The sequence below is a fragment of the Sphaeramia orbicularis genome, chromosome 21 (genome assembly GCF_902148855.1).
Source record: "Sphaeramia orbicularis chromosome 21, fSphaOr1.1, whole genome shotgun sequence".
Taxonomy (NCBI): Eukaryota; Metazoa; Chordata; class Actinopteri; order Kurtiformes; family Apogonidae; genus Sphaeramia; species Sphaeramia orbicularis.
Window position 1 is genome coordinate 49,655,543 of NC_043977.1, and position 20,541 is coordinate 49,676,083.

The 20,541-nt window shown below is 36.5% G+C and overlaps 2 protein-coding genes across 4 annotated transcripts in view; one reads left to right on the forward strand and one right to left on the reverse strand.

Moving 5' to 3' along the window:
• Window positions 1-91: 91 nt before the first annotated feature.
• fkbp7 (FKBP prolyl isomerase 7) lies at window positions 92-7,054 on the reverse strand. Its single transcript, XM_030124453.1, has 4 exons — window positions 6,683-7,054; window positions 5,610-5,761; window positions 3,305-3,432; window positions 92-2,394 (listed from the first exon to the last, which is right to left on the reverse strand). Exons 1-4 carry the CDS (start codon window positions 6,976-6,978, stop codon window positions 2,233-2,235), a joined length of 738 nt encoding a protein of 245 aa, XP_029980313.1. The 5' UTR covers window positions 6,979-7,054; the 3' UTR covers window positions 92-2,232.
• A 650-nt stretch (window positions 7,055-7,704) lies between these two features.
• Window positions 7,705-20,541, forward strand: part of glsb (glutaminase b) — a 59,943-nt gene continuing 47,106 nt past the window's right edge. The window contains exons 1-3 of one of the 3 annotated variants that reach the window (XM_030124449.1): window positions 7,705-8,140; window positions 19,840-19,936; window positions 20,103-20,224. In XM_030124449.1, the coding sequence (XP_029980309.1) occupies window positions 7,836-8,140; window positions 19,840-19,936; window positions 20,103-20,224 (524 nt within the window). In that variant the 5' untranslated portion in view covers window positions 7,705-7,835. The remainder of the gene's footprint in view (window positions 8,141-19,839; window positions 19,937-20,102; window positions 20,225-20,541) is intronic. The other 2 variants (XM_030124447.1, XM_030124446.1) reach the window with 2 other exon arrangements.

Genomic DNA, 20,541 nt, shown 5'->3' on the forward strand with positions numbered 1-20,541 from the left:
CATTAGAACTCAACACTACCCTCTTGTGGTTAATTTCATAATCCAGGTAAAAGATCTAAATGTCTGATCAACACAAGCGCTCTCAATGTGGTTCATTTGTAGTTTATTGTGCAAAAAAAGAACTGTTTTTTTTTCGCCATTAAGATAAAAACAAAACCTGTAAACATGTCTGACATACTCTCAACATGCCTTCTATCATCACTCAAATGTTCCCATTGCAGTCACATACTTGTTTTATTTGACTGAGCCAATATTTCATAAAAAATAATCAGTGAAAAAATGCATTCATCTTTAAACATTTCCAGGGAGCTTCAGTGGTGAATTACACTTATTTGAGAAATGCAGCCAGAAAACAGAAAATACACATTGGTGTCTAATAACTCAAGACCTTTTATTGCATCTTATTTCTGACATGGTAGTTTCCATAGAAACTGATTCCAAATTCTTCTAAAATCATCATTCTTTGCTGCAGCATGAGGTTCAGAAAAACTGGTGGATTGGTGAATGCTAAAATAGTGGTATTTGCATAAAAGTAAGGTTTGTTCAGGTGGTACAGAAGCTTGTCTTTGACTTCAACTATTCTTTATGAGGAAAAGTCCGATTTTTCCTGTCATTAAAGGGATTTTTGGAAAAATGTATATGAGGGTATGTTTATCAACATCAGTTAGCACAGAAATAAGTATTCATTAACAGTTAACTAATGTGCCTGGCAATTATTTACAAATAATGTTACATGCTTAAGTAGCAAGGTTAGCATCTTTATGATCTATTGAATATTGTACAAATTAAAACCTTAACACCTGAGACACATTATTTGTTAACAGCTCCTTAAAGCATTAACACATATTAATTAATGTTAATAACGTATGAATGTCTCCCTTAGTTAACATGAACACAATTCATTAATGATTATGACATATAATTTAACTGCTAATAGAGTGCTGAATCCCTGTCCCATGACACCTAATTTAAGAGAAAACTGCTTCACAGTCAGTGACAAAAGACACTTTTTCAGTTTTTTTGATCCAGTTTGAATTATGTCATCAATTACATGGATAGTGTTAGTCAATTTAAGAGAAAATTTTTGAAGTCAAGAAAGTTGGAGTTTGTGGTAAAACTGATGAACCATCACACTGAAAATATGAAAACACAAAGACTACACACCCTAAAGTCACAGAGACGACATCATCACTGTCTCTCCACACTGGGTTCAGAGTCTACGTGTCTGCAGCTTTAACATGACCAAACTAGTGATTTTCACCTATTTTAATACTTTTTCGCCTTGCTCTCACAGACTGAGGTAAAATGTGCTGAGGCAGCAGCTGTTTTGGTGTGAATGATGTATCACATGCGATGACATATACAGTCCAAATCAAAAACCTGCAAAACCAGTTGTTTCTTTACTATCTTTGCCACAAACTGCAAATTTCTTGGCTGGTAAAATTGGTGTAAAAATGGTGCCAGAATTCAAATGGGCTCAAAAAATTACTTGTTTCGTATTTTTTCTAAAGTTAGGTCTCATGGGAAAGAGTGGAGGGGCAGGACTTGAGCTTTCGACTACGTGTTTCTTAATATTATATGCATTAACTTCTATTAATTTAATGTTTAATGAACCCAAAATGCCACAGTTACATTGATAAAATCACAATCACAATTAGTAATGTCAGTATTATATAAATTAATATCTTAGTTAACATGAACATAATTATAATTATGTTCAATTTTAATGATAATTGAACCATTAAATGAAATGGTTATTAGATACCGTTAACTGTTAGTTAATGTTTATTACTGGATTAACGTATGGCAATGTATCCTTATTAAAACATGTTACCTTTTTTCATTTTTTGAAAGTATACTCACAGATACTGTGACTAACTGATACAAAATTGTATTCATTGATGCTAAAGCAGTTTTAAAGATTTCAGGTTTTGGCATTACTTCCATGAACAGCCAGGACTTTTATTTTAATAGATTTACCATTTCAGACTGATACATCATACATGGAAAAAAAAACAAAACACACTCCACAAGGGGAAGTGAAAAACAGACTATATAATGTGGGTAAACCAGAAAATGAATGCCAAATCACAACGGAATTTCCCAAAACTTAAACCTAGGATGTAACAGTGCAATGACATAAGAAGGTGGAGTTTTCTTTTAGTATATTCCTTACTTACTCATTTACTCTCTAACTGAAAAAAGTACAATGAATATTTCATGTATTGGACACTAGAGCTCATCATGTTCATAAATATTGTACTCCTTAGTGTTTATTAGTCCATCTTTGTCTAGGTCATTCTTTTGGAATATGTCATTCAAAATCTTCTCGTAGAAAGGCTCATCATGTGGCTTGCCATCTTTTTCAAACTCCAGTTTCAAGTATGCTTTTACCTGTAAACAAAGGACAACTTTATTGTTTGCGCTGCAGAATAAACAATGGACATAAAATGTTCTTTTATAACACTACCCTTGGCCTAAGGCTTCTGTTGTGGCAGTGATACATCAAACCAGGGATAATAAATGTTCAGGGTAGCAGGTCATTTTTTTATCTTTATAATGTGCTATCTATATCTGTATAATATCATTACTACATAAATATTTTTAGTATTTAGTCACAAAAACATTATTAACTTTAGTTCATTTCAGGTCATCCCTATTGGTCCTCTGGGACCGTGCCAAACCTGTATGACTGTAGGCGAACTTAATAAAATATAATAAAACAGGGAAGGCGGACTTAGGGGGAGTGGGTGAAATGGTATTAATCAAGTGTAAAGTGATTTATTACCTTTTACAGCTTTTAGTATGCAGTATGATAACTGACTATGATGTGAGATAATGACAACAAGTACAGCCAGGAAACAAAATCGAATACAATATAAGGTTCTGTAATTCTCTGCAAAGAAAGCCCAAGAGGAACTTCAACAATGACTGGTAAGTTTCCTCTATGACACCATATTTATGCAATGATTACCTCACAAAACCTGCCATTATAGAGGTTTGATGATTACTAACTGTCATATTACATTTGTTGGTTGGATAAAAAGAGTGAGATCACAATCACATCCTCTATTAGATTCTCCCCAGATCTGCATATGTGGCACCCCATGTTCAGGTTTGGACAGGGAAAAATAAACTGTCTGCTTTTGCTGCTATTGTAAGCTGTATTGCTCTGCATCTGCTAACTTAATGTGATGTACCAAACCATTTTGCAAACTTTTGTTCAATAAGGATCCAGAAAATGAGCTTAGACAACTGTCTGAACCACTGTTTAAATGATGAACATTGTGATGATGATAGTTACCTCTTCCTTTGTAAGAATTTTGTCCTTATTTGTGTCCATCTGTCCAAAAGCCTCCAAGCTGCGTGGGCCTCTGGATACAGCTAAGACCTCCACCTCAAAGACCACAGTGGCATTGGGTGGCACAGGACCTGTTTCAGTAGAAAGAGGACAGAATGAGTACATATTCAGATATCATAAGAAATGTTTTTGCTCAGCCTGAACTGTATGAGGAAATTGTGCATTGTGCAATACAATACATTGCAATGACAATACAATTTGTCATAAAGAAGTGTGCACATTAGCTACACAGGTCCTAGGTCTTTGTGCTTTCACACATATACTGTAAACACAGAGCCTATAAATTGATTAGTGTAAGTCACTTGCACTGAAATCTCATGTTGGACCTCATGATGAGAATTCTAGTGAACAGCTACCAAATGCAAAGTCAGCTTCCAGACCTTTTATCTGCTTCATTTGTCATAGACTAACCAGGGTACAGGATACATCTGGACATGCCTGTCACTTGTCCAATTTCTTGTGAATCTCTGATAATGGAAGGACTATGTTTAATGGTTGTAATTCCTATGATTAATGTAATATTTTTGTAAAATCCCTTAAATTAAGGCTGCGAGATGGATACATGTACCCACATTGTGTTGAAAACCATATAATATAAAGAATAAACATCAAAAACCAGAGCCAACATTTGTAAGTTAACTTACATTGAATATGTAACTTTACTTCTGCTTAATGACAGACTAAAGCCTCTGCATCCGCTGCATTCAGCATTATCTGAAGGTCCACAATTTACAGTCCAACACAAACAATGGTTCGCACTGGTTTGTAGTTGCATTTTTTTTGCACTGTCATGTGGACAGAAAAATTTTGTAAACCAAAGATTGTGTGGATCTACATCTGGTAAACACCTTATATAAATATATGTCCATTTTAGACAGCTGGATAGACTTTTAATTAGCAGCTAATAGCTAACAGTAGCTAGTTCTTTTAGAATAGAATAGAATAGAATAGAATAGAATAGAATAGAATAGAATAGAATAGAATAGAATAGAATAGCCTTTATTTGCCATTTGCACAGATACATTGCAGTACAGGTACACTGGAATTCTTGTGCATTTCCATGAGTCACAAAGTTAAAAAAGACAAACAAAAACAACACATAAACACAGCTAAAACATATAAAAACAGTTATTGCACAGACAGACACAAATACACACTGTAAAATAGAGTGCTGTATCAAAGAAATAATAATAAAAGTAGTGGGAGGTAGAACAAGTTACTGCACATTCGATTGGAGGAGATATTTTCAGTGATTAGTCTGACACTTCTCCAGCCTAATCAGACCAAATTGAAACCTGATTTAAAGGTCCTCCAAAAACAAGTAAATAATAATTTTTTTTCTAATTTTCACTTGAACTCATCTCTAATAGATTCTGATGTTTAGTATTAAGTTCGTGGCATTGTTTATTCTATACTTCGGTTTCCAAAAGGCTTTAAATATAAATCATCATCATCATGTGAAAGACCAGATTTTGGATCTGATTTTTGATGGGTTGAAAACATGGATGTACAACATTTTGTATATACACCATGGATGAGATTTATTCTGCCCCATCTGTCAGGTGGCAGAATAACTTAGCAAACCATAAGTTCTCATGGACATGGTTTAAACAAATCTGCGCACAAAATTTGAGAAGAACTGATCTATTGTGTACAGAGAAAAAGTTTTTACAACATTAATATCATCATAAATCAAACCAAAAAATGTTTATGATAATTCTAACCCAAGTAACACAAAGATTGTTTAGTAGGGAAGAAACAAGAAATTTTAGTTGACAGCTTTCAACATAGCATGGATTTAACTGTACATAAACTAGTGCAGGAACAACAAAAGCATGTACCTTCAACAAACAAAATATTTCACAGACACAGAGAGAAATCAAAGTAAAGAGCTCAAACCTGAAAAGCGTCCCAGACCATGTTGTTTCACCATCAGGCCATACTATAGTGCACATACTGTGACAATCAGAGGAGGAAGTGTGCAGACAACAGTAGCAGTTGGTTGTTACTTCTTTGACATTGCTTCGACACATGCAAGAAAGAGTGAGATAAAGAGACCACAAAATTGCTGTTCATGCTCATAGTACATGCCATTCGGAGTTGAGAAGCAGACACAGTAAGGGATGTAATGTCTTTTCAACTAAAGCACTGCAAAAAGATGACAAACAACATGAAGACAGCTACACAAAAACCTTTAAAACCTATTCAGAGAGAATATGAGGTTGGAGAATTTTTTCAGTGTACTTACCTTTGCCCTTTTCCCCGAAAGCCAGAGACGGTGGAACAATTATTTTTCGTTTCTCTCCAACACACATATCCATCATCCCGATGTCGAGGCCTTTGATGACTTGTCCGACGCCCAGCACAAGCCACTGAGGGTACCCTGTCCTGTCAGACCGACTAAACAGTAGCATAAACAGACTTTTAATCAGACCCACCATCAGTCTGAGCAGGTGGCACCAGCTTCTAAAGAAACTTTAGCACAGATGGCCAGACTGCACCTTAGATTTAGATAGGCACTGTTGAATTAGACTGAAATGCAGTTCCCAAGATCCAGTGAACTGTGTATAACCAAGGATTCAGTTTTTAGACACATACATTTAATATAGTAGATGTTATGAAACCTCATAAAGTACTTTTACTTAAGCACTTGTCACAGCTGCTTGTAGCCTGTGTTTCATGAGTATTTACATTTTCAACATCTTCATCCTCCTACTCCACCAGAATTCTCCAAATATTGTACTTTTTATTCCATCACATTTGAAAACTTCAGCTACTTTTCAGATTGCACTTTTTCATCCCCTTCATTCAGCAAGTACCTCAACTCTCCAATCCTCTCTTGACAAAGTGCTTTCTTAATATTTTGGATGTCAAAAATGTCTCTTCCGTCATGAACTAAGTAAACTATTTAAAACCCTTGTGAAGTAGCAGGAAAATAAATTGTCACACAGCTGAAAACAGGCCAGTTTTTCTGAGCTTCTGACGAAAAGTTTGGTTTGAAGCAATTCACATACAGTATGGTGATCTTCCATAATGTGATGCACTGTTGTACACTACCATACCAGCAGTATATAAAGTATATCAAATGAGCTCAGCTGTAAACTTGTAACATACACATGAATGCAACAGTAAAATGAATAAAAAAAACAAACAAACATCAGTTATAATAGTAAAACGCTGACCGGGACCATTTTACTGTACGATGACAACTTTGTTTTTTCATAGTTACTTCAGTAAATGCCAAAAGGCCCGAATTAGTAGCAAAACTACAAGGAATATTTCTTTAGAGCACAACTACAGGCTTATTCCTCAGTGACCAACCTGCAGTAAAACTGGGAACCATCTGTGGCCAGATACCCATCGTAGTGGACGTTCATCAAATCTCCCCTTTTGCTCTTCGAAGAACACTCCACGGGCTGGAACAGGACTTCGATCTTGACCTGTCCGTCCAGCTCATCATCTTCAGCTGCCTGAACTGACCACAGGCCGAGCTGTGAAAGCACAACAAACACACACAGTGTGCAGCTCAGTAACTTCCACATTGTGCTCCTGTGCTTTCGTGGCAACGTCTGCAAGTGAGCCTTGACACGGGGGACGTGGAAAACTGCAAGACTCATGGAAGTTTTTTGCCCCGAGTTAGGCCTTGCAGAGTTTTCGTCTTCCTGTAGAGGAAGCCCACAGTCTTCTCCCCCGACTGTATAAACTCGGGAAGTAAGACAGTTTACTCACACAGAATTAGCAGTCGTGTTACACAGAGACTTTTCTGTCTTTTTACATATTGAAACTGTCTTCATCCAATTTCAATGATTGAAACTACTTTATTTTAATGAATTAAGGTGAAGCTAGTTATTTTATTTGGCATTTTCTTTTTTAATATATATTCTTTTAATTATATACCCTATATAAATAAAATGACACCTATAATAGGTATTTTATTTATATCAATCCTGTAAAGGTTAATATGTACCTTTTCTCTTTCCAAGAAAGAAAGCACTGACAATTAAAGTATAGTAAGGGTCAACATCATTATTATTTTTGAGTCACTGAGCTTGGACAAAATAGATACAAAGTAAGTAGAGGAAAATTGCACAAAACCCTATATTATTATTATTATTATTATTATTAATAATAATAATAATAATAATAATAATAATAATAATAATAATAATCATCATCATCATCATTTGAAACTGTGCATAAGTTTAACTCCGGTCCTTGATTGACATAAACACAGTCCAATAGCTCACTTAAGAAGGCTCTAAATCATACGTGAACACGGAAATCGTCTCATTTCCACCAATAGGAGAGATGTGGGCGTGAATGTTGGCGTGTATTTATTTTTGGACGCCGGTTCTAGTGAGTCATCGGCTCTTAGACATTTGGCTCAGTAGGACTTGCACATCGTCAATCCTTCATTTGCTACCGGATATATTTGGAACCAATACTTTTTCTCTAATTGCCTGACAGGATTGAGATGTTACATTTTAGGTGTTCGGCAGTGCTTAAGGAGTTGTTTGAAGTCACCCTCAAGCGTCCCTTGCCCGGCTCTAGACAGAGAAGCTGGTTCCCAGCCCGCCACCGCTGCTTCGGCACCGCCTCCGCTGATGCTCGAGCTGTGTCTGCCCAACTGAAGGCTCTCCATGCCGCCAAGCGACGCCCGGCTCTCCGCACCGCTCCCACCGCCGCATTCCGCTCGTACTGCACGAAAACTGAAGGCGCCGTGGTGCTGGACGAACAGCTAAAGAAGGATGGAGTCAGCAGCGAAGCGGACAGTGACAAGTAGGTTTGGACCGACACTGTTCTGGGTAATAAACAACCTCTACGGGAAGATGGTACATCTGACGTTTAGGGCGGGTCATGACGCAGATCGGCACGAGCGGATGTACTCCCCGACAGACACAAACGCCATATTCTAAGCGCATTTAAAAGAATACTAATTAGCTAAATTAACTCGTATGTAAAGCAAAAAACAATATTTTGTGACGAGACAAAAATCTATCCCCCCCAAACCGAGAACTGGGGAATATAAATGGCCAGTAGTGTAATAACACCACATCCTGTAGCCTGTGAAACCATGTGTCTTGTTCATACCGGGTCAAGCACTGTGGCTAAATGTGTAGGCTTCCTTCAGTTGAGCAGGGCTTATCTTAAAATACCCTCAAGCCTATTGCAAAATTAACTCAATACTATATAATACTTTAACAGAAATTAAAAAAGACCTCTAAATACGTGTATAGTGGCTTCATGTAGCCGGTATTCGGTTAGAGGTCGGTCTGCATGAACTGGTTTGAATGATTTCTAGTAGTTTCTGCTGTGACCTCCCACTGGAACTGTAGGACACCGCTCCAGGGCTTCTCCAGATTAACCACTGTATCTGCTCTCTGCTCTATAGCTGTACAACTATAGTTCATGGAGGGGCAATTTAGGCAAAAAATAAATAAATAAATAATTGCGCAGATGTGGATTTTTTCCCTCTTATTCATCACATGAGTCACTCTGTTTTATCTTGAATGACAAATGAAGTAAAATCTGCCCTCATTCAGTGGGTCATTAGACTGTAAATAAAAGGAACCAGATTTTAATATTAAAAATGACTAGGTTCTTTCAGAGTAAATGTCCACTTGTAAGTCTGAAGTCCACTTTGGTGGGCTTAAATCTAAACTGCTGCCAAATAAGGATTTGAATAGAAGTTTAATTACAAATTCATAGGACATCCATGCATAGACATGAAGCTTAATTTAACCAACTGGTAACAAACTATAAAATACAAATGTACATATAGAAAGATGTGGATTATTATTATGTATGTTATGTATATGGTCACGTTACAGATATGGCAGGATTAGCTACAGATATTACAGAGAAATGAAGGTTGTGTTATCTAAACAAATAATGAATTTAGAGCTGCAGTGATCAGTTGTTTGGTTGTCAGCTATTAAATTCACTGTTTTCCATTAATAGAATACAGTAATTTGTAATGAAAAAATGTCCTAATTCTCAGACTTGAGTTCCTTAAATTTTGATATTTTCTGATTTCTTTCCTTGATCTGTGATTGTAAACTGAATGTCTGTGTCAAAGGAGACATTCCAAGACATCATCTTGAGCTTTACGAAACAATTGTTGACATTATCTACCGTAATTATAGAACAGAATCAATTAAATGAGAAAATGATCCACAGATTAATCAACAGTATAAATAGTTGTTAGCTGCAGCCCTGCATATGTTGTCTCACATTATCACTTAATCTGCTCATAATCTTCTGAACAAGTTGTTTACACCAATCAAGTCTCTTTTGTTTATTTTCGTGGATCAACTAAACAAAATCTTATTTTCAGTGACGATATTAGGATGTAAACTGATGGTCATATGTAGTTACATGTCTACATACAGAGGTGATTTAAAGCATTAATAACTAGGCTACTCCTTTTTCAAAATTCAGGTAGTATTAGTAATGGCATCACAGATTGATGCATTTCTTTACACACAGCTGTATATGTGTAACAATTAATAAACACAAACAATAACAGGCAATAATAACATTTTAAGTTAAACATTCATGGTGAAATCCTCATATAAATTTGCAGAGCTCTGCCAGATGGCTGCCAGATGACTGGCTGAGTTCTTATCTCAGATACAGCAGGATATTTGACTGTGATTTGTTGGCATTTTCAGGTTTATGAGTTGTCTGAAATTAGAGCTATTTTCAGAGGTGCTGCTGTGCCTTTTGGCTGGACTTGAGATGGTCCATTCATTAGCTTAATTATTATTTCACATTTTAAACTTATTATTTGTTGCAACCAGCCAACTGTCTTCACAAGAACTGCTGTCCACGTGTTTCCCTTTGGACCTATGGGCGTTTTCTTATTGCAGCCAAAATTAGTGGGATATTTCCTGACCCAGAGTATTGCTTGATTTCCTCTGCCTCTGTAAATGGATTTCACAGCTACCCATTACCACTAAAGAAGCATATCACAGCCACACAGGTTTTTTGTTGCTGTATAGTTTTGTCACAGGTTTGGATTTTAGGTGAGATTCCAGGATGACATTTCATCATTTAGCTGGAAGGTACTTTTTAGGTGTTGAAGAGATATCAACTCATTACAGGAGTGAATGATGCAGGGAGAGTAATAGTACATGAGTAAAAACTCCAAGTCCAAGGTAATAACAGACCGGGGATACTAGGCCTCAGTTGATACACTCATCTCTCCATGTAATGCATTTTATTGTGACTTTCCTTTACGTTTTTTAACACTAAACCTTCCAATGTTATGTGCCTAGAGAACTGAACTTGACTGAACTGAATCAAAATTAAGGTCTATATCGTCAGCTTCCTGATAAAACCTGCTAAGTGACATTTTTGGTTGGGAATAAAAACCTGCTATCTCCCCTATGATAGCTTCAAATTTCAGTCTCCTGTGAAAGTTGTTTACATTCCATCATAAGTACCAACATTAAAGGAACAGATATTTTTTGTCATATGTCACAGTTTCCTGTTACATAAACAGTGTTTTGTTTCTCCTGTAAAATTTGTCAAAAGTCACAGGTTTTATCAGGAAGCCAACGATATTTAACATTTAGCTGTTCCTGTCCATTCAGCTAATGCCATGAGAAAATAATAAATAAAAATAATAAATAAGATGTGAGGCAAAAATGTAAACACAGATCATCATGTTGGAGTGTTGGGCAACACTGTTCTGAGCCTCACAGTTGTTTTCATACACACAGGCCCAACCATTTATTACCTGCAATTTATATTTGTCATAGTTTGTGACCTTTGTCTGATATCTATAAAACATAATGGGTCCACGTTAATGGTGTTGTGTAAAGCACCTTCTAATTTAGTTATAGAAAAGCACTGTAAAAATGGTAATCAAATGATATTACTTACTTAACACCCAAAATCTCACAAACCTAAGTAGTCAGCAATAATAAGTTGCATCTGGAGCTTCCTCTGCTTGTGTTGCCATTTGATTTCGATGACTTAAGTGTATTAGGAATGCTGCCTTTCAGCTGATGGAGGCCCCTGACTGCTTGCGATTGTGTAGTAGATTGTGTAAGTAGGATGACACTGTGCTGCGCTGTCTTAAACTATGTGTTTGTTTGTCCTGATTTCATGTTTCGTAAAGAGGTGTTGACAAATGGTACGGAGGTTGTGTCTGTCACTTTATGATTCTTTGGTTAAACCACAGGAGGAAATGCGGTAGCTTAAGAGCCTTTTTTGGATATTGATGACAGCAATCTGTTACATTGTTGATAACATTGGTAACAACAATCTGAATACCTCTTAAACACATGATTTCTATTTTGGTAGCTATAGACCATGATTATTATGAATTAGAGGATAACTATCAGGAGTTATGACAATCATTATCCTTGCTATTGATGTGTTTGAGAGTAAGAGCTTCTTTGGCCCATGGCCTCCTCTATTGAGCAATTAGTGGAATCATGTACATCCATGGCATATGTGGGAAGAGAGCATTAAGATATGAAAAAGAGACAAAGGGCTGTTGTTCTTTGACATGTGACTGAAACAGAGAGCGAGAGATGGCACACACGGCTTAGTGAAATGAATCACTTTGGATTCCTTTACACACTTTGGCCAAATAAAAGAACATTTCTTTCTTGGTACACCCTCCATTGTGACTCATTCTTAAACTATGAGTCAACTTGTTAAGACTTTTTGCGAGAAGGTATGCAGTTATCTAAATGTGTGGCCTCAAAGCACTGGAAATATTTACATTTGGTGAGTTTAAGTATGTGAAGATGAGCAGACCACTGACATGTAAAGAATACTGAACCATAAGTGCACTAAATGTATTCTAAATGTGGGCCAATGAGTCAGTGTGTATGTTGAAAAGAAATGGTGAATTCAAAAGACAATATACAATCACACCTTTTCCACATATGTACTGAGTGTAACTTTTTACAAATCGCTAATCACTGATCACATTCTTTTCTCATGCAACTGTCCAGCCGTGACTTCTGTTTTAAAAACCATCGTTGCAGTTACCTCAAAATTGTTATGGTTAACTTTGGTGATAATTTATGAAATATAATGTAGTGTGACTATTGACATTAGCTGTATTCAATTCAAAATAAATAGTCTTTAATTTCTGTGGCTGAAATACTAATCACTGTTAAGTTGGCTAAAGTGATAAGTGTTTTGGGTTTTTTTTTGGTAATTTTAGCTGACTTACAGGAAAAATGTATATATTAACCAACTGTAATAAGCAACCATTACATTATAGGACAAAATATAAGATAATTATTTATGTAATACTCAAAGTCTTTCTATCTAATCTATCTTTTTCTTATCTAGTTGCATTTGATAAGGGGGTGTTTGTTGCAAACTGCAAATTTACCATCTTATGTCAATAAACATCATACAACCTTTAAAGCCCCAGGAAATTCTTTGTGATTCTCTAATTAATTACTGGTGTCACAACATTCTAAATATTTGAAGAATTGAAACAAATATTCTTCTATGCATTTGATATTGGATCCTTATGTCATTGACTGATTCATATATTCATAATACTGGTCATGACTATTTGGCTTCTATCCAACAAATCTGTAACAAACAATCCAACTGAGCAGAGTCTATACTTTGTATCTAGGAGACTCTATACATGTTGCGCTTGTTCTGTTCACACCAATGAGCACTAATCCAGAGGCAAATATGTTCGGGTGTAGTTGCTTGGTCTTTGCTCAGGTCAATTTACTCATTCAGTTCAGGTGTTTGCCAGAAACCCTGGAGAGTTTCAAACAGATCTGTTCCATGTTAATTCAACCCTGTCCCATCATGCAACAGAAAGGTTGATTATTTTCAAGCTTTTTAGGAAAGCTTGTGTTATAGTCTGGATTGACGCTTCTAATCATAATGTGAGCTGTTGCTTGTTTTGGTCACCTGGCAAGAGTGAAGGAAAGGTCATTGACCTATCTGAGTGGAATGAATTATCTAGATTAACTTTTGTGTGAACACATTAATAGAGCTTTAGTTGTTTTTAACTGAGTGTTGACCAGGGTTACAGAAATAAGAAGGTGTTAAGTCAGAGTAGCAATAATGTCAGTGATGTTCAAGCTCTGACATTATATTTGTCCTCCTTGCAGGCATGTATCTAAACAATGATGCTTGTCTAGGAGTCTTGAGAATACGAATGGGTTTTTCTTCTGAATGTAAGTTTTATTGCTTATTCTTGGATAGTTGAAGCTTCTACATGGCGCTGGAGTTGAAAGATGTTTGTAGGACCTTTTCTTGGCAAATCAGACACAGCATGTTTGGACGGACACTTGTGTTCAAGTGTTTAGATGTCCACTCTTGGTCAAAAACAAGCCAGTAAGAATAGTTATTTTAGGTGAACATGAGTCAACATAAGGATTGTTTTAGTCCAATCTGAATGTACAGATCACCTTTTTTTCTTTTACTTTGAGGATGTTGCAGTTCAGATTGAGATGGTCCATTGGCTGGTTGTGGCTCTTGGGGTATATATTGCCCATATGCATACATACTACACTTGCATATGTTTGCAGTATAATACAGGCATTCTAATACAGTCTAGCTAACTACACAGTAGTTTGAGCAATTTGTGATGACTTCTGTGTCCAATGTTCTGAAACATGTATGTGGAATGTGGTAACATGCACCCTGTCTGAACTTATGTATGGATTTAGATCATTTTGACTGTAACGCTGTTATTAAATTACATTAGTGTTGATATAGGTTTAATTTGTATAATATGTTTTGTGTGGATAGTTGTCCATTCTGCAGTGTAGTTGTCAAAGCTCTCACTTCAGAAACACAAATCTGTTTCTGCAGTGGAATAGGCTTGGGGTTAATGAGGTTTGTGTTAATACTTATTCTTAATTAAACCTACTCTGTGTTGTACCTTCACATCACGCATGTTTACTTTCCTCTGCAATTCACCTGTTGATTCTGAAAGGGCTGTTCTAGTGACAGATGCCGAGTCAATAACACATCATGACAATTAGGCATGCCTGATGGACAGCATTTTAGTCAGTCTTCTCAGTTTGTTTGCATGTTCAGGCCTGGTTACTTTGGCTGTATGTTGAGTGTTTGCTCTGCAAAGAACAGATGATGTGTCAAAAGAAGAGCTGGAGAAGCAGGGAGGAGGAGTCACACTCTGAATCCTGGAATTTCAAATGCTGATGTGGCCACACTACAGCCCAGCGTAACGAGTTCAGCTTCATCAGAGTGGGTTGCATCGCTTTTAATAAATATGCACGCACATTTCCACAGAGATCATATGGTAAAACCCTCTTTGGAGCCACATTACTTTATCATGCTTTCACATGGGAATATGGTTGAAACTTTACACACATCACATGACTAAGGGTTATATTGGACTCAGATGGTATTTTTTTATCTAGTACTAGTACTTATTTATGAAGTCAAAGTTTTATGTTGCTTTATGGGTTTACGTTGGTTTTAGACAGGATGATGCCATGACTAGAGTGCAGAAGGACCCTGGGAAACATTTAAAGCTTTTCTTTTGAACCCGTGGCCAGTACATCATATTTACCACAAATGTAGCCACATTTGTCTCTTCCAGACAACATGACAAAGCCCAGAGACTTAAGGAATTGAAATAATAAGCCTCAAAGTGACAGGATTTCTACGTAACTGTCTAATTGCCATCATCAGGGTTTTTCCTCTCTCAATATGTGGCTGAGGTTGAACCTTTCAGCTCATTAGGCAACACTTGCATGTGGACTAACACATTCAACAAGTTAACACTTTTCAAGCATTTTTGGACTTGTAATTTTTATTGAAGTAAATGACATTACGTCATATATTATTATGTTAAAACAATCTGATAACCAATTACTTTATTTTACAGGTATTTAAAAAAATCGAATGACATAAATCTGATTTAATGAAATCGAAATTGGTGTGTTCAGACCAATCTTCTGACCATGGTAGTGACAAGATTTTGATGACTGCAAACCAGAAGCCTTGGTTTGAGTGCTTCTCAGAACATAAATTGTAATGTTTGTGCTTCAGTGACAAAGGCTGTTGGAACCGCCATAACACATATGCATAGAAACTCACATCCATGCAACGTTCTACTCTGTAGGTGCTATGTGTGTGGGATCTCTACTTTGTCTTGACAGCAATACAGGGATTTTTTTGTTTTTTTTGTTTTTTTTGCCAGCCTTTCCTGTCCCGGACTGAGCTCAGCCTGCTCTGCTGCAGACCAGGCTGCTGTGTCATGACCAGCGTGTGAACAGACCACGCTGTTGGCTTTATTAATCCAAGAACCACAGTGAGCTGGACAGGCCTAAGGACAAGAGAATCTCTGGAATTCAGGCCTGGTCTAGCACATTTCTGACAATGCCGCCAAACCTATGTGCAAGTTTACACGTATTATGAGGGCATTGGGTTTGTGTGGTCACATTAGTGAAGATACAGTACGTGCACTATATTTGTGATTTTTAATGTCACATAAGAACAATATTCAAAGTAGATGGAACTTCTGAAGATTTTGATCTTTCTATTAAAAACTATTTAGAGTTGTTGAAACTGTATTAATTATATGCATAAAGAAATCCATGGCTTTGGTGAAAGGAAAGTCTGCTATGACTCGTTCTGTGACATCTCTCAGGTGGGCTGCGGTGTTTAACATGGTCAAAACAGTATATAAACATCATGTCTTTTACAGTGCTGTATATGAGCACTTAGGCCAAATGGCCTCCAAAGTTTTATGCTTTGACTGATTTATGTTTACTATGCAAGCACAGCATAACTAAAACATATTTTTTGGATGGAATGTATCATTGCTAGTATTAATATTTCAAAAAAGAAAAATCTGCATCTCAAGGATTGAAAGTAGGTCAACACACCACTTCCTCTTTTAAAATATTCTTGAACCTTGCAAGACTGATGCTGACAGTCCAATGTCACAAAATATACTGTGTGTAAAAATTTATAATAGCCCTCTGTAACCAGTGCTATTATTCATTTTGTGGCCCACCTGGACTTGAATGGCAGTTGATCAAACCTTGCACATTTTCCCAGAGGGCCATTATTTTTCTTAAATACCATCACACAAAACCTTTTTCAAAAGTGCCAGCTCAATCAGTTGTTGTCAATTTTGATCCAAGCTAACACAAAAAAGTGTATACCCCTAAACTGGAGTTTCACTCTAGAATTCAAGGCAGATATCCTGCTTTTATTTACCCTGTATAAAACTTGAAGGAATCATCCGGGAGCACTAAAAATAAACACTGAATACAGTGCTGTATGCATCTCTTCAATTTACAAAAACACACCCCACTCTGGCTACTGTACTTCCACTTGCATTAAATGTTTCCATTATGTGTCGCTGAAATCCCCTACTAATGTGATAAGACTGTAAAAACAACTATAGATAAGGTTTGTATTTACACTGGCTTCACAGCTGGGAGTAGGTTTTACTGTGGCTTGTGCTAAAGGCCATCTCTGTTGTGTATCAGCAAGCCTTTGCACCAGTACAACGTTTACCAACCAACACACACTATGTAGGCTACAGGTGTTGACCATTAAATACTTGGTTGAAAACTTTATAGGACATGAAGAAAATAGACTTTAACATGAAGATGTACAGTGTACTGTGAGTATTAAAGCAGATGTATTTGTACAGTTTAGCCACATTTATAAATGGGCTATTGGATTGGAGTTTTATATTATAAAAGATGCATTTCTGCTCAGCTTATCTCCCAGCATACTTGAACCTAGTCCCATGTCATTGAAGAAAAATTTTTAGGGATGATTGCTTGCTTGTTTTCTTTTTTTCATGTTTTTTTTGGTTGTCCATCTATACATCTGACCTATCTAATTTTGGTGAATAAATAAATAAATAAATATATGTGTGTGTGTGTGTGTGTGTGTGTATGTGTGTGTGTGTATATATATATTAGAGATCGACCGATTATCGGCATCGGCCTTTTTTTTAATCCGACGGGCCGATATTAAGAAATCAATTTAAAACTGGGTTATTTCGGCTCAGATGCAGCCGCGCCTCTCTCTCTCTCTCTCTCTCTCTCCTGCACTATCCACTCTGCGCCCTCTGATTGGTTGACGCAGAAGCTGTCCTCACACACAGACTGGGACTGACTTGGGATGAGACTGTGTTCTATACATTTTCTCCATTACTAATACGTAGAGCGTTTAGAGCCAGATTGATGAACTAATGTTCTGGTAAAAGCTCATCAGCCTCCACCTTAGCGTGCTTCCCTAAAACAAGTGAACAGAGTTTTTTCTGCGCTCTTTCTTAATCCCACACACATGCTTTTCTATCACAGACTGTTTCCATCTCCATATTATCTGCAGTCTTCTTTTAACTAATTCTCAGACATGTCAGGAGGTAATATGAGTTAGCAGAGCTGCCGCTAATGTTTACTCTGCTCTGACGTTCTTCTGAAACATTAGTAGTAGTTGTGAGATGTAGAGCACAGGGATGTTTAGTATAGTTTCAGAAGAGTTTTCTGCGTTTACCTTTGACACGTGTTTTCTCTCGGGAGCTTCTCACACGAGTAAACTTCACCTTTCCGCGGTGTGTATACACCCCCCCCGCATCAAATAGTGCCGCTATGGGGCTCTGACCGCATGCGTCGGTTTCTGACTATTTGGGGTGAGACTGTGTTGGTATGTAATGTAATAGTGTGTGTTTGTGTTAAAGTCACATGAAGAAATCTACAACTCACAACTACTAATGTTGCTGTGAGCTTTCTAGTCCTATGATCTGAAAATTAAAGTGAAGATGACAGAGAGTCAAATTCAGAAGTGATTTATCTGAACATGGTGGAACATTTTAAATCCTGTGTGTGCTCATTAAAGTCTTAAAGGCTGTTTGTGTTCTGTCAGGAGTTTAACTGCACTCATAGCCACTATTATACTTTTTTTATGTAGCTTTTGTCATATTGATAATTAATAATGTAGCAACATAGTTTTGAATGACAGGGTCCCTGCTATCGCACGGTAAAATATAAAATTTAATAATGAAATCAACTTAAGGCGTCCCAAATCCTGTAATAAATGAAACATGATGAGTTGAGCATATGTCAGCATGTGGCCCAAGAGTTTACAAGAGTCTCCCTGTATTTTTGTTGTGTTTGAACTTAAAACAAAGATAAGTCATTATAGTTATATTTAAATTTTACTTTATTTACTGTGGAAAAATTTAAGGGAGCTATTTATTTAAGCTTTTATTCAACTTTATAAGAGATGCTTCTGAGTCTAGGAAATCCATGCACTTCTGGAGCTATTATTTTCTATTTGTTTGATTAAATAAACATGTTTTAGGCATTTAAACAAAGTTCAGTGTTTGCATTATTCAAAATTTTTCACGCCGATTTTTACACTTTTACTGCAAATGAATATCGGCTCCAAATATCGTTATCGGCCTCCTCTAACTTCTAATAATCGGTATCAGCCCTGAAAAACCCATATCGGTCGATCTCTAATATATATATATATATATATATATATATATATATATATATATATATATATATATATATATATATATATATATACAGGGTGGGGAAGCAAAATTTACAATATTTTGAGGCAGGGATTGAAAGACAGTGTATGACCAATTAGTTTATTGAAAGTCATGAGAATTTATTTGCCACAAGAAAATTTACATAATAGAAAATATTTTTATTCTATGTGTCCTCCTTCTCTCTCAATAACTGCCTTCTTGCGCAAGTGTTCCTCAAATATTCGGGTGACAACTTCTCCCATTCTTCTTTAATAGTATCTTCCAGACTTTCTCGTAATAGTTTTGCTCATAGTCATTCTCTTCTTTACATTATAAACAGTCTTTATGGACACTCCAACTATTTTTGAAATCTCCTTTGGTGTGACGAGTGCATTCAGCAAATCACACACTTTTTAACGTTTGCTTTCTTGATTACTCACATGGGCAAAAGTTTCTGAAAAGGTATGGATAATAGTGTTAGGTATGATTATGACATCAATATATGTTTGGTTTCAAAACAATTGACGTAGTGCCTGCTGAGAAAAAACAACTAAATGTTCATTGTAAATTTTGCTTCCCCACCCTGTGTATGTATATTTATTTATTTATTTATTTATTTATTTATTTTACATTCACTTCGTTGATTGATTTTTGGTTAACATGACTTCAGAAAATCCCTGTTTAGTTATAACTCATTCAAATGCCAATTTTGTCAGCTTCACTCTAACATTATATTGTGTACAAATTTAAACAAATTCTTGTCCATTATTCAGTACCTTTCTCTTCTGTAAAATCTGAAAGTGAAGGTGAGGAATTGGGGTTCACAAAAAGAAAAATTCACTTAATACCTTTTTATTAAAATCTTATAAGAGTCTGGACTGACATGGTGTAAACTGCAACTTGGCTGCCTTGCAGAGGCATAGACGACTGAGGTGGTAATTCTAGTTGTTTGCTATGTTTTATGAGCATGTCTCTCTACCTCTCATCAACACAGGAGACGAAATGCAGGTATCCTTCCCAGTCTGGAGGATTTACTGTTCTATACAGTTGCAGAAGGTCAAGAGAAGATTCCTGCTCACAAATTTCTCACAGTAAGTTCTTCAGGTCAACTCCTATGCTAATTTCTTCTTTTTTTTTTCATTTTACAAAATGAAAGGATGAAAGCACTACGTTGGTCCTTACACAATATTTCTTTTACTTTTCCATGTTATTCCTTTTATATAGTTTTTGATGTGTTGTGAATATTCCTGTCTTCAGGCACTTAAAGCCACAGGGCTTCGCACCGGTGACCCTCGGCTGAAGGAATGCATGGAAACACTTAAAGAAACCCTGAAGAATACATCGGATGGCGTCACACTGGACAGGCACCTATTCAAGAAGTAAGAGTTCTGGTGGTTCATCTCCATCCCATATCCTTGCACTACATTTCAGTAGTGACACTTGTTAGTTTTGCTGTATTTAGCCTCAAGCATCACAGACTTTTATTCATTTACTTTGTTAAATTCAGTACTGATTTATGGCATTCATTCACAACAAAAAAACACCAACATTATTCTTCCCTTTGCTCAGTAGAAAACTGCTCTTACTTCCTTCCTTTCTCAAGAAAACCACATGAGAGCACAATAATAATGGTGTTTGGGAAGTGAGGCTCTTGGGATTTAGCTACATTTCAGTTGTATGTGTGCTTTGCTGCAAA